This window comes from Pelophylax lessonae, assembly GCF_965119305.1.
Source record: "Pelophylax lessonae genome assembly, chromosome: 4".
In the NCBI taxonomy this organism is placed as follows: domain Eukaryota; kingdom Metazoa; phylum Chordata; class Amphibia; order Anura; family Ranidae; genus Pelophylax; species Pelophylax lessonae.
Window position 1 is genome coordinate 205,501,988 of NC_138771.1, and position 15,208 is coordinate 205,517,195.

A 15,208-nucleotide genomic window follows, 5' to 3' on the forward strand; every position below is an offset into this window, starting at 1 on the left:
ATGTTTGTCTTCTTTTCTGAGAGTAAATTTTGAAAATAAAATAATTTTTCTCCTTCACTGATGTGCACTGATGAGGCGGCGCTGATGGCACTGATAGGCTGCACTAATGGGTACTGATAAAAATGCACTTATGGGCACTGATGAGGTGGCACTGATGAGGGGGCACTGATTAGGAGGTACTAATATGCCGCACTGATAGGTGGCGCTGACACTGATGAGCGCTGACAGGCGGCATTGATGGGCACTGACAGGTGGCACTCATGGGCACTGAGAGGTGGCACTGATGGGCACTGAGAGGCAGCACTGACGGTCGGCACTGATGCGGCTCGTCCTCATAGAGGAGACAAAGACATGTAATCAGGGCACTGATCATCAGTGCCCTGATTACACAAATGTAAAATCAAGTACCAATCAATGCCCACAGTGCCCACAATCAGTGCCCATAGTGCTACCAGTCAATGCCTAGATGAGCAGGCACTGATGGGCACTGATGGTGGGCACTATGGGCACTGATGGTGGGCACTATGGGCACTGATGGTGGGCACTGTGGGCATTGATTGGTACTTGATTTTACAGTGTGAGGCAAGGAGAGCCGAATAATGGCACTTCCACATTTACATGTGACCAGCTGTGATTGGACACAGCCAATCACATGGGTTAAGAGTCATGTCATTGACTCTTTACTGAGATCGAGATCATTGCTAGGACACAGCGCGACCACAATCGCCACTCTTCGCGCCCCCGGGGGGCATGCAAGAGAGACAGTTCTGGTGCGCTGTCATATGATGGCACCCCAGAGCAATAGCTGCACCGCTCCGCCATCATTTGACAGTGGGCGGGTAGCATGTGGTTAAAGAAATTCCCCTGATAAATTGCCATTAAAAATGCTCACCAACCTTAATTTATACAGTGCATGCAAGGTAGAGCAATAGGGCTGGTTCACACCAGAATCGCACAGGTATGCAGTCCACGTTCCTGTGTGATCTCTGTGCATTCCCCTACAGTGGGATTTGGCAGGGAATGGGCTGCAAATAGCACAGGATTTCACAAAAATGTGCCCCACCAAATCAGACAATGCTGCAGTACCACATGATCTGGTGCCCGCAAATGCACCGCATGTGCAATCTGCATTTTGGGCGCTGTTAACAGCGTATTGGCACCCCACAGCGGATTGCAAGTGCATTTGAGCACTGTGCAGGAAACGCACACAGAGCACACCTTTCCTGAACCGCGTTTTGGTGGGAACCAACTCTAAATATTTTATTGCAAATTTAGCCATAAGCTGTTTATTGTTTATTCTAATTATTTTAATCACACAACTTCAGTTGCCCTTCAAATAATTCTCCTCTTTGAATCACCAGCCAGCAGAGAACTCGTAAATATGCAAATATATTACAGTGACATTAGAGGAAAGCAGCAATGTTTCACATTGTCTAAATAAATCGTTCATAGAATATGCAAGGCAGAATACGATTAAGAGCATATCAATTCATTGCATAGCAAAGCTGGAAAAAAATGTATGACAAACTCGTACCTTGACTTTGTAAAATGAGATAACGTTTAAAATATATTTATTTTTTCAATACAGATTCAGATAGATATTCCTAGAATGAGTCCTGAGACATTAATTCTTCAACCAGTAGTTACAGAGGTAAGTGTGTATCTCGGAGTTAAAAGACCTGGCAACCTATACTGTTCCACTTCATAAATGTTGTAACTAACACCTGCCATGGATTGGAAAGAGGTCTCATTTTCCCTTGAAGTAATTTAAGAACCAAAAATTTGAACTGCAGAAATGTCTGAAATACATGTTGTGTGTAAGTTCTAGTTCCACCTGTAATGCCCTTCCCAAAATGTTGGCTGCACAGACTAAACATTCATGCTTTATATCCCTGCACTTTTCTGTGGGTCTATAAAACCAAGTAGAATTCTATGAGGCCGACTGTTTAAATCAAAGTGGTACATACCAGGGGAACTGGAAGAGTACTCACATTGGGTAAGAGCAATGGCTGCCACCAGGATATGTGCTATCCATGCAATATATTTAACTCCCCTAGAACTGCAAAATGACGGTTCCTGGAGTCCTATTTTATTGTTAAAATAAATGTAAATTAATGTTAAAGCCCAGTGTTGAAATGTTGTATTGCAGTGGTTAGAATATAAGAAATGGCATGAATACTTATTCCAAGTACCACATCCCTACAAAAGCTACAGAGAAAATTAGATAGGAAAATATGGGACTTTTTAAGGTTCTTATAACCTTAGGAATGAGCACAAACAACTCCAGTATTAAAATGTGTTTTATTTATTATATTGAAAATATTAAAAATTAAATCAAAATTGAATATATGTACTTGAATTAAGGGCAATTTAATTACACTAAAGCACCATACCCACTGTATATTTACATATAGAGTAAATCTATAAGAGTGCATAGAAAATTCCAATCATAAGAAAGAGTGGGACATCAAATGATGCTGAATCTCAATGGGTTATGCTTCTTCAGGAGATCCTTTCTGATGGTGAAAAGATACATTAGTGTAAATATAATTCCAACAATCACAATAGTCATCTTAGTCCTTAGTACATACATAAATATCATGCTTAGTACTCTCAACTGGGTATTCTACAAATGGGTGGCACTGCTCAGTCACGGCAAATATACTATTGACCCAGGTTTGCGAACGTGGGTCCATGTTATTCCCTCTCCCCTTTTCTCTCTGTCATCCTCATTTTATTTCACTCTCTATTTTATTTTCTATCTAATTTGTCACACTCCACCAGACAAGCCAGACAGATAATGAAATATTCCCATCCAATCACATGTGAGATGAGTGCTGCCAATAAAATTATTTCTCTTACGTCCTCCGACAGTCGCCGCCTCTTCATATTCGTCACATATGGGGGTATTAGACTTTGCTCCGAAGGAGTAGCTAGGCAACAGAATATGTTAACATTAAAGCTTTTAACATATCCCACCCTCAAGGGGTGGTCCCCTCAGTCAATACCCTCCTACTTCCTGCAACCATATCCCAGTTTTAATGTCTAGCTTGTCAGGAGTGGCTGGCTCTCTCTGTGCTGGGGCTTTGTGCCCCAGACTCTTTCTTCTTTTTTGATTTTTTGTTTGAGTTTTCTCTCTACCTTTACTTAGCTGTTCTTTTTGTCAGCTTTAGTTAGTTCTTCGGATGAAGAGGATCATGCGGGCTGGGTCTCGGGCTGATCCCCCTGGTCGCAGGTCGTGGGTCAGTGGCTTCCCAGCCTGCCATCGAGCGTTCAGCCAGGTAACGCTCCTGGCACAGTGAACGACCCATCCCTGTTCGGTGCAGGGATGATTGGTGAGGTGGCTACCTCACTGGACGCTGTGCGGTTTCTTAACCCCCATTCTGTGTGTCTTGTATGCGACTCTCCCTGCCTCATGTGCAGCGGCTTGTTCGCCTGTGCGGGTCCCCCATGCCACTGTGAGGTAAGTGTATTTATGTGGGGACCTGTCTGTCTGGGGGGGTGTCAGTCTGGGACTGTGTAACCTGCCTCTATTCACACTGTTTGTCTCCCTATCTCTCGGCTGCATGCTGTGGGCTGCAAGAGGGGGGGGGGGGAGCTGTGTGACACTGTGTGTGTCAGCCTTGTCAGTGTGAGAAGCTGTGTGCTGTGGGGCATGTTTTGTGGCATGTTTGGGCATTATACAGCGATCGCTGCGGCGATCTGACATGTTTTTTTATACAGACATGTGTGCATTACTGTACTGTGGAGCGGCGGTTTCGGCGCCAAACGGCGCCATTTTGCCTACACTCGCTCCGGCCGCATGTTCTACATGCATGGCGGCCATTTTCTTGTAGCCTCCCATAGGCTTTCATAGAGCGCCCTGGCAGCATCACTTCCTCTTCTCCAGGAACACCGATCGAGGCAGCAGCAGCGGCGAGGGTCTCCTCAGGTTTTATCCTTCCTATCCATTGCCTGTGTCAGTTTTATTGTCCCTGTGGGGGTTTCATTGTGCTTGTGTGTGGTGCGGTGGGCTGCGCTCGCCGCGCGTGTTAAAGGGGCAGTTAACCCTTTATTATCTGGCATTTGTTCTAGGGGCAATGGATTCTCAGGAGGGCAAATTTCCTACCGCCTTGGTGGAAAGCCAGGGGACCGCTGTTTCCCCCCCAGGGGGGGATTTAGCCACTATTGTGGCTGGCCTTGCTGCTCAGGTGCAGATGCTGGTGGCTGCTCAATCTACTAAAAGACCCAGAGTTGCTCTTTCCTCTGATTCTGAGGGTGAAGGTGATGGGGCTGTTATGGCGGGGGCCTCCTTATCGGGGTCCCGCTCCTCCCTGGATCTAGTGGGGTCCGAGGTGGAGGCTGAAGTTGAAGGGGTTGATAATTCTCCCCCTGGCTCGCCTGAAGAGCTTGCAATCATGGATGAATTGATTGCTTCCATAAAGCAAACGCTGCGTTTGCAGGATGAAGTGTGTCCCCCCGCTGCCTTGGCGGCTTATGGGACGCAGAGAAAACGCAGGACGCCGCAGGTTTTTCCCTGCAATGATGATTTTCAGCGCGCTGTTAAGGAACAATGGCGCAATCTGCGCAAACCTTTTGCTGTACCAAGTAGGTTCAAGCTGCGTTATCCTTTCTCGCCTTCCACTGATGAAAGGTGGTGTGTGCCTCCCCCAGTGGATCACGCAATTGCGGTTTTAAACAAATCCACTGCGATTCCTGCAGAGGATTCCCCTGTGTTCCGTGATGCCACGGATAGGAGATTGGAGTCTCTTGCCCGTCATACTTATTCTGTTACGGGTTCTATGCTTAAGGCTCTGTTTGCTTCTCTCATGGCGGCCCAGGCGATCGCAAGTTGGAAGCAGATGCTTAGGCGCGTCCTAGTGGCCGATTCGGCCTCGCCGGCGACCCTGGATATGGTGGTTCAAATCCACCAGGGTGTCATGTATCTGTGTGATGCGGACTTGGACCTAGTTCCGTTGGCTGCACGTGTGCACAGCGTGGCGGTGTTGTCTCGCCGCCTGGTTTGGTTGAAATGTTGGTCGGTGGACCAGTCTTCACGTAAGACCTTAGCCAATCTGCCTTATGATGGGTCTCGCCTTTTTGGGGAGTCCTTGGATGTGTTGATTAAGGGGATCACCGGAGGTAAGAGCACTCTCTTGCCCCATTTCCCCAAGGCTAAGGGGGCTTCTGGGAAGAAGCATGCTAATTTTCGGCCCCCTCAGGGGTCCTTTCGTGCCTTTCGGTCGCACTACAAGGGCAAACCGTTCAAAGGTCAAGGCTCTCAGAAGAATCCCTGGTCTGGTAAACAGAAGTCCAGTCAATCCGGATCCGCAGCCCATAACAGTGCGGTCTGAAGGGGCGCCCTCACCCAGTTTTGGGGTGGGGGGACGCTTGCTCGGTTTTCTTCAGCCCTGGTTGGCCCGCGTGCGGGACAGATGGGTTCAGGAGATCGTTCGATCTGGTTACAAGATCGAGTTTCTCTCTCGGCCGGAGAGCAGATTTTTTCCCTCAAATCTTCAACTGTCTCCAGAGCGTTTACGGGACCTGCACCTGGCGGTGCGGGACCTGAGGGCTCAGGGAGTGGTAGTTCCGGTGCCTCATCGGGACAGATTTCGGGGGTTTTATTCCAATCTGTTCACCGTGCCCAGAAAGGAGGGCAAGGTTCGTCCAATTCTGGACTTGAAGGCTCTGAACCGCTCTGTGCGGGTTCGCAAGTTCCGCATGGAATCCCTGCGGTCGGTGGTGGCTGCCCTGGTTCCGGGGGAATTCATGGCCTCCATCGATTTGAAGGATGCGTATCTTCACATCCCCATTTTCGAGGGTCACCAGAGGTACCTTCGATTTGCCATTGCGGAGGATCACTACCAGTTCGTGGCGTTGCCTTTTGGTCTCGCCTCGGCTCCGCGGGTCTTCACCAAGGTGCTTGCACCGGTTCTGGCATTATTGAGGGCCCATGGCATTTCTGTCCTGGGGTATCTGGACGACATTCTGGTTCGGTCTGCGACCAGCCAGAGTCTGGAGAAGGACCTGTCTGTCACGATGCAAACTCTGCAGGAGTTTGGTTGGACGATAAATTTTCCAAAGTCGACGCTGAGTCCGTCGGTTCGTCTTCCCTACCTGGGAATGATTCTGGACTCGGTGCAGGCGAAGGTCTTCCTGCCGGAAGACAAACTCAGAACTCTTCAGGAGGAAGTCAGGTCCCTTAGGGACGTTCCGCACTCGTCTCTGCGGACGTGCATGAGATGTCTGGGATTGATGGTCTCGGCCTTCGAGGCGATTCCCTTTGCCCAGTTTCACACGCGGGGTCTCCAAGCGGAGGTCCTGTCCATGTGGGACGGGCGACCTCAATCTCTGGATCTTCAAATCTCGTTGAGTCATCGCACCAGAAAAGACCTTCTGTGGTGGCTCCAGTGCCCGATGGTGTCCGGGGGCAAGTCGTTTCGTCCGATCTCGTGGACGGTAATCACCACGGATGCCAGCCTGTCGGGCTGGGGTGGTGTTCTGGGCGTTCTGTCCGCCCAGGGGACTTGGTCGGAGGGGGAGTCCTCCCTTCTGATCACCATTCTTGAATTGCGTGCGATAAATCTCTGTCTTCATCGCTGGACGGACCGGCGGCTGGGCTGCCCGGTTCGGGTGCAGACGGACAATGCCACGGCGGTGGCCTACATCAACCACCAAGGGGGCACCAGGAGTGCCTGAGCGGCTCGAGAAGTGGCCGACATTCTGTCTTGGGCCGAGGCTCATGTCCCGGCGATAACGGCGGTTCACATTCCGGGGGTGGAGAACTGGCAGGCGGACTATCTAAATCGCCAGACCCTGGATCAGGGGGAATGGTCTCTCCACCCGGCTGTCTTCCAGATGTTGTGCGCGAAGTGGGGTCTTCCAGATGTGGACCTGTTCGCGTCTCGTCTGAACAACAAGGTGAGAAGGTTCGTGGCAAGGACGCTCGACCCTCGGGCAGACGCTTCGGACGCGTTAGTGGCCCCGTGGCATCAGTACAGGCTGATATACGCGTTTCCACCGATTCAGTTGCTGTCCAGGTTCCTTCGCAGGTTACACTCGGAACGCAGCACGGTGATTCTTGTGGCACCGGACTGGCCTCGCCGGTCCTGGTACGCAGACCTCGTGAATCTGGCGGTCGACGCCCCGTGGCGTCTGCCTCTTCGAGACGATCTCCTGTCTCAAGGCCGATATACCATCCTGCTTTACAGTCGCTGGCTTTGACGGCCTGGCTGTTGGGACCGAGGTCCTGAAGGAGAAGGGTCTCTCCCCAGAGGTCGTTCATACTTTGATCAACGCGAGGAAGTCTTCCTCGGGGAAGGTTTATTACCGTACTTGGAAGGCCTATTTTGCCTGGTGTGAGTCTGGGGGTTTTCACCCCGCACGTACTCGGTTTCCCGAGTGCTGTCCTTCCTTCAAACGGGTGTCGATCAGCGTTTGGCGCTGGCTACGATAAAGGGTCAGGTGTCTGCGCTGGCCGTTCTGTTTCAACGTCCCGTGGCTTCCAACTCCTTGGTTGGCACTTTTGTTCAGGGTGTGCGGCATCTGGTTCCTCCTAGGAGGGATCCTTTGCCCCCTTGGGACTTGAATCTCGTTCTGTCTGTGTTGCAACGTGCTCCTTTTGAACAGATCAGGGAGATCTCGTTGTCTATGTTGTCCAAAAAGGTCGCCTTTTTGGTGGCGATCACTTCGGCTCGCAGAGTGTCTGAGCTGGCAGCTTTGTCCTGCAAGTCTCCGTATCTGGTTGTTCATTTGGATAAGGTGGTCTTGCGACCTAATCCTTCTTTTCTTCCGAAACGAGTTTCGGAATTCCATCTTAATGAGGATATTGTCTTGCCTTCGCTGTGCGCGAAGCCTAAACATCCAAAGGAGGTGAGATTACATTCTCTGGATGTTGTTCGGGCGGTAAGGGTTTACCTTAAATCGACTGAGTCTTTTCGAAAGACGGATTCCTTGTTTGTTCTTCCAGAGGGTCCTCGGAAGGGCATGGCGGCGTCGGCCTCTACCATCGCAAAATGGATCAGGCAGACCATTGAACAGGCCTGTGCTTTGCAGGGGAAGGTTCCCCTGTGCCTGTGAAGGTGCACTCTACTAGATCTCTGAGTACGTCTTGGGCCTGTCGTCATGGGGCTTCTGTAGCCCAGGTGTGTAAGGCGGCGACTTGGTCGACCATGCACACCTTCACAAAATTCTACAAAGTAGATGTTCAGGCATCTGCGGATGCTTCCTTTGGCCGCAAGGTTCTTAGTGCGGCGTTGCCCTAGGGTCCCTTGTGGGGACCACTGGCTGTTGGGATAAGTTTTTTATTCCCTGGTTATTTGTCTTTTCCTGGGTTGTTGCTCCTGTTGAGCACCTGTTTTTTCCTGTTGCCCAGCTGGGTTCCTTCCTTTCTTTGATGCAGAGACTGCATTGCCTTTTCGACGTGGATGCGTTTCCCACCCCTCATGTTTGCACTGCTTTGGGACGTCCCCATATGTGACGAATATGAAGAGGCGGCGACTGTCGGAGGACGTAAGAGAAAACGGAATTTTTGTAAAATCTTACCTGTAAAATTCCTTTCTCTGAGTCCTCCGACAGTCGCCGCCCCCCGCCCCTCTTTTGGGGTTTGGTTGTATACTCTACTGCTATTCCACTAAAACTGAGATATGGTTGCAGGAAGTAGGAAGGTATTGACTGAGGGGACCACCCCTTGAGGGTGGGATATGTTAAAAGCTTTAATGTTAACATATTATGTTGCCTAGCTACTCCTTCGGAGCAAAGTCTAATACCCCCATATGTGACGAATATGAAGAGGCGGCGACTGTCGGAGGACTCAGAGAAAGGAATTTTACAGGTAAGATTTTACAAAAATTCCGTTTTTTCCTTGTCAGTTGTCATGTTTTACATTTAACAGCAGATGGCAAAGTTAGGGCAATAACTGTTCTTTAAAGTGATACTAAACACACACTGTTTACATTGTCCCTTCTATTTCTGTATATGGTTGATGGTGCTGTGTATGTTTAACCTCTTCATGACCGCCCACTGTAGATATACTGTGGCATGGCAGCCGCTCTGTGCCAGATAACATACCTAAAACGTGATTTGACACTTCCAGGTCTGGGGCGCTCATGCGTGCCGGCAGCGGCGGGTACTCAATGTTCCCCGACACCCACCGATTATTCAGTACACAGGCAGAATGTCGATCTTCCCATGTAAACAAGGCAGATCACCATTCTGTCAGTAGGGAAGGCATTGATCCTGTGTCTCTGCAAAGCAGGGACACGAATCTATGCCTTCCCTCAGTAAAAGTACCTCCCCCACAGTACACAAACACTGGCTAAGAGCACATTCAACCCTTAAATTGTCCCTGGTAATCCCTTCCCAGTGTCATTAGTACAGTGACAGTGCATATTTTTTTGGCGCTAATCACTGTATTAGTGTCACTGGTCCCCAATAAGTGTCAGTTACAACATACGCTTATTGGGATTTTTTTTTTTTTTTACCAAAAATATGTAACGGATTACGTATTGACCTAAATTTTTGAAGAATTTTTTTTTTTTTTTTCAAAATTTTCATTTTTTTTTTTTTTTAGAGTGCTAAAAATAAAAAATACACAAAGGTGATCAAATACCAACAAAAGAAAGCTCTATTTGTGGAAAAAAAGGACATACATTTTATTTGTGTACAACATAACACAACCGTTCAATTGTCTGTTAAAGTAACGCAGTGCCGTATCAAAGTAATTTTTCCTAATCAATATACAGCTGTCATATGACCCAACTCTTTCTCTCCCTGTCTGCAGGGAAGCATAAACAGGGGGAGCTTCTAGTTCTCTATTGCTGGTCACATGTTCAAACCCCCCCCCCCCTCCAAAAAAAAAAACAAAAAACAGCCTTTTAAATACAGAGTATTCGTTATTTCTTGCCAATAACATGGTGTGGGCAGATTTCTGCCAGTCACAGGCTATGTCACACCCCTCCTGCCTTTGTCTAAGAATAAGAGGGAGGTGAAACCTCCATCAGTCTACATGAAATATCCCACCACCATTGTGTTTAGCTGGTAAGTGGGCATGTAGGGTGGATTGTAGGGTCATTTACCACTGTGCATACTCCCACATGTGTGACTCTGTAGTTACATGGGCTGCTCAGATGTGATAGAGAGGAAATGCTCAGCATAGAAACTCACTGAGCATGTGCAGAGTTGCCATCACTGCTCTGCAAAATCCCCAGCTGCAGTGGGGACTTGGATAGAAGGTGGAAATGGAGAACAGCAGGATCAACCAGGTTTTTATTTCAGAATACAGAAAACAAATCTCAAAGTAACTCAGTGAATATGAACAGCATGTATTACAGCATCTATTGATAGTTTTTAATGCTCTGAGTTTAGTGACACTTTAAGTGTAATTGTATATGACATTTTGAGAACATAGCACCACTTTGTGGCCTTAGATTTGTACTACAGTCCATGTGTTTACCTATGCCATGCCTATGCTGCTGCTTGATTTTTTAAAACCACTTTTCTAGAGGGAATGCATTTATATTGAGATTGAAGTAATTATATCAAAATGACATATGATGACAGCTCTAAGGTGTTTAACTTGCCTACTGGGCACTTTTACCCCCTTCCTGGCCAGGCCAATTTTCAGCTTTTAGCACTGTCACACTTTGAATTACAATTGTGTGGTCATGCAACCAGTGCTGTATCCTGGCCTAGGCCAACAAGGCCCGGGCCTAGGGCGGCACTTTGCAGGGGGGGCAGCAAAAAAAATATTTAATTATTTGTAAAATGACTATGGACTTCCTATTTATTATACAAGTAAGTGAAATAATCCTATAATTACAATCAGTGGCAGCAAACAAAAGTCCAAATATCTTAAAAGAGTAATCTTACTAATCCCGTGACATAAGGCTGTACTAATGGGCACTGATAAGGCTGCACTGGTGGCCACTGATAAGGCTGCACTGGTGACCACTGATGAGGCCACACTGATATGCTGCACTGATGGGCAGTAAAGAGGCGGCACTGATAAGGCTGCATTGATGAGGTTAAACTTATGGGAACCGATGAAGCTATGCTGAAGGGCACTGATAGACTGTGGTTATGGTCTGTGGTTTACAGATGACAGGGTGGGTCATAAACAGGAAGGGGTGTGGCCTTTACAGGAAGGGATGGGTCATATTTAAATTAGGGGGTACACAAATTTAGTCAGGCCTAGGGCAGCACAAAACCTAAATACACCACTGCATGCAACACTATACCCAAATGAATTTTTTTTTAAAACCGAGATTTTTTATTGAGAAAAAGAAAAAACCTTCAGCATAACACAAAACGATAATCAGGACTGTGCAGAGAAATAACAATAATCAACTCTTACATTCAGGACATTAGAAATTGCCACAGTTGGAGACAACACATGCAGGATTATTTCATTCCCAGGAAGGACGTCTGTATGTATGTATGTATATATATATATATATATATATATATATATATATATATAAATAAATGTTACATTAATTACAGGTATCAGCACTCTGAAGCCATTTATCCCCGATCTTATTGAACTTGACTGGGCAACCTCTATGTTTATGCATGAGCCTATGGTATGGAAGGACGCAATTAACCTCCGCCATCCACGCACTGAACGCGGGGGGGGGGGGGGTTTGGGGTGCGCTCCCGCATCCACTGCCTGGCAATCAACTTCCTTGCCTGAAATAGCGTAACCTGCAAAAAAGTGGTGAGGGATTTGTCCATGTCCTCATCTGGGTATATTCCCAGAAGGCACTGCTTGGGGTCCAACTGAATGGGGGATCCCATCTTGTCGTGTTGGAAGGTGACAATTTGTTTCCAATAACCTTGTATCAAAGGGCAGCTCCAGAGTAAGTGGAAAAAAGTGCCCACGGTCGAGTGACACATCGGGCAATCTGGGGGTATCCCGGGTCGATATCGCGACAGGCCCAGGGGAGTGAGATAGGTTCGATGTACGATGAACAGCTGAGTAAGTCGTTCAGATAATTTGGGGGATACCTTTTGACACGTCTCAATGGCCTCATCCCAGTCCTCGTCTTCTATGTCTCGCACATCAGTTTCCCAGCTAGTCTTAACAAGTGAATTTTTTAGCATTTTTTTTTACACCAATGAGCTTTCTTTTGGTGGTATTTAATTACCACTGGCTTTTTTTTTTCTTTTTGCTAAATAAACAAAAAAAGACTGAATGTTTTGAAAAAAAAAAAGATTTATAAAATTTTGCAAACAGGTCATTTTTCTCCATCACTGATGTGTGCTCATGAGGTGGCACTGATGGGCACCGACAGGCTGCACGGATAGGCACTACTGATGGGAACTGATAGGCGGGCACTAATAGGCTGCACTGATGGGCAATGATGAGGCAACACTGGTGGTCACTGATAGAGAGGCACTGAATATGCTGTAGGGATAGACCGATACGTTTTTTTCAGGTGCTGATACCGATATTTTGGTCACAACGTATCGGTATGGGCCGATGTTTTGTACATTTAAAACAGAATGAACGAAAACGCTTCTACTGGAGCGTGGGATTTCCGCTCCCCCTGGGCACCCCATAGGGATCACACTGTGCCCAAGGGAATGGAGCCCACTATATAGCATAAAAGAACATCAATACACACATCGAAATGTCAGTTCCTTGGGATGAACCCATTGTTACTCCAAAGGAATTGGGGAGGGGGGGTGGGTCACACAATAGGGAGGGGGGGGGGACATATAAGAAGGGAAGAAACAAGAGGATAACGCAGAGGGTAGTTAATGTAGAAAGGTGAATCATCGTAAATTATATGCAAGTATATATCAGATAGTGACAGTGCATTTGCAATGTGGTAACCAAGCATCCCACTTCCTGTGAAAGGAGTGTACATTAGAGTACATGCGAGCTAGGATGAGCTCCAACTCACATTGTTGGTTCAATGTGAGAATGGTATCTTCCATCAGGGGGGAGTCGGTAGATTTCCAAAGTCTTGTAATCGTGAGTTTGGCAGCTAGGAGGAGGTGTACTATTATAGCTCTATACTTAGGCAAGATGGTATGGATATTAAGATGAAGTAGAGCAAGGGCAGGGTCGGAGGGGACTCGCCGGCCACAGATATCTGATATCAAGGAGAATATTTGGTTCCAAAAGGATCTAAGCGAGATACAGGACCACATCGTATGATTTAGGGTACCTTGTTCTCCACATTTCCGCCAACATAGGGCTGGAAGAGATGGATATATTTTGGAGAGCCTAAAGGGGGTCAGGTACCAGTGGTGGGTCGTTTTGAGGTATTGTTCCCAGTGGGCGGCACATTTAGTAGCAGAGTAAGTAAGGGAAAATGCTTTCTGTCAAGATGTCACAGGGAAGGACACCCCAAACATACCCTCCCATTTCTCCATTGTGGTGGTTTTGGGAGTGGAATTTTGCCGGGAGTCCATCTGATAGAACAGGGTTATACCCTTGCAAAGGGTATGGGTATTATGGAAAAATTGCATAATAGCCGTGGGTATAGAAAGATGTGTGGGTAGAGGGCAGGAACGGAGAAAGGAGCGGATTTGGAGGTAAGTGTGGAACGTTTTGGGGGGGAGGTTAAATTTCCTTACTAACTCAGCGAAAGGGACCAGTTCCCAGTCCGGACAGAGGTCATGAAGGTAAATTTGTGGGAAGGAGAGGTTACTAGATGTCCAACGTTTAAGATCTATCTGAGGGATGAAGTACGACAAGAGAGTGAGTGGGAGTGGGATCCGTTGACCCGTGTCCCCGGGAGGTAGCTGTAGTGGGAGATCCATCCACGTCTTAAGAGAAGCTCGTATTGTTGGGGAAAGGGTCGGAGGAGGTTTAGCCCATATTTTGACTGCTAAGAGTGCGAGTTGTAGGTTTTTCAGAGGTGTCATATTAGTTTCAATTGTAGTCCATAGTTTATGAGGTGAAGGCGTCCACCCATGTTTGAGTTGATCTAAAACACAGGCCTTATAGTAGGCTTTAATATCAGGGACCCCCATGCCACCTAGGTGCCTATGTCGAGTCATAATATGGAATGAGCATCTAGAGGGTTTATGATTCCAAATAAATTTGGTGATAAGTTTTTGGATGGCCGCGAAGAAGGATTAAGGGAGAGGTATTGTCAGGGTGCGGAACAAGTATAGTATTTTCGGGAGAACTATCATTTTAAAGGTCGCAATTCTGCCCGTGAGAGTTCCTGGGTTTTAAGGGAATTCAAGAGTTGAGGGAGGGAGTCTAGGAGGGGTTTAAAATTGCTGGTATACATTTGGGACATGAGTGGAGTCAGTTGGATTCCTAAGTAGCTCAAGGAGTGCTTGGCCCATGTAAAGGGGAACTGCTGGGTTATAGCCTGACAGAGAGAAGGGGATAAGTGCAGCTCAAGTAACTGGGATTTACTGGCATTCAACTTATAATATGAAATCGCACTGAACTCCTGTAACAAGGTGTAGGTTGCCTCTAGGGATGTGGAAGGGTTGGATAGTAGGAGCAGAACATCGTCCGCAAACAGGCCGATCTTGTGCTCCTGGCCATTCATGGAAATACCTTTGATTTGGGTGTTGGAGCGGATTTTTTGGGCTAGCGGTTCCATAAGGAGGGTAAAGATAATGGGTGAGAGAGGGCACCCTTGTCGAGTGCCATTCGATATGTGTATGGGGACTGATTTGATGCCAGACGTCAGAACTGAAGCTGACGGGTTAGAGTATAGAGACATTACAGCAGCTTGAAGCCAGTCGCGTATGCCAAACGTGTCCAGGACCTTCTGTAAATATCCCCAGTGGACCCTGTCAAACGCCTTCTCCGCATCCAAGGAGAGGAGCAGAGAAGGCATTCGAGAGGGCCCGACTGAAGCAATCAAATTGAGAAGGCGTCTAGTTCCGTCTGGTGCTTGTTGACCCGGGACAAACCCCACCTGGTCAGGGTGGACCAGGAGGGGGAGGACCTTCTGCAGTCTAATGGCCAAGATCTTGGCATAAATCTTAACATCTGTATTAAGAAGTGATATGGGTCTGTAGTTTGCAGGGGATGATGGATCCTTGCCGGGCTTGGGAAGAGTAACAATTACCGCTCGTAACATATCAGGTGGGAAAGAAGCAGTGGAGGAGGCGAGAGCAAAGACGGACTGTAGGTGGGGAGCGAGGTCTGTAGAGAAACTTTTGTAGTATTCGTTCGAAAACCCGTCTTCCCCCGGGGACTTATTGTTCGGAAGTGTGGCTATGACATCACAGATCTCCTGGGAAGTGA

At 47.6% G+C, this 15,208-nt stretch overlaps 1 protein-coding gene across 1 annotated transcript in view; it reads left to right on the forward strand.

Annotated features, from left to right (window-relative positions):
• Positions 1-15,208, forward strand: part of TBC1D22A (TBC1 domain family member 22A) — an 860,932-nt gene that overhangs the window by 273,343 nt on the left and 572,381 nt on the right. The window contains exon 7 of the mRNA XM_082254309.1: positions 1,589-1,651. Coding sequence (XP_082110435.1) covers positions 1,589-1,651 — 63 coding nt within the window. The remainder of the gene's footprint in view (positions 1-1,588; positions 1,652-15,208) is intronic.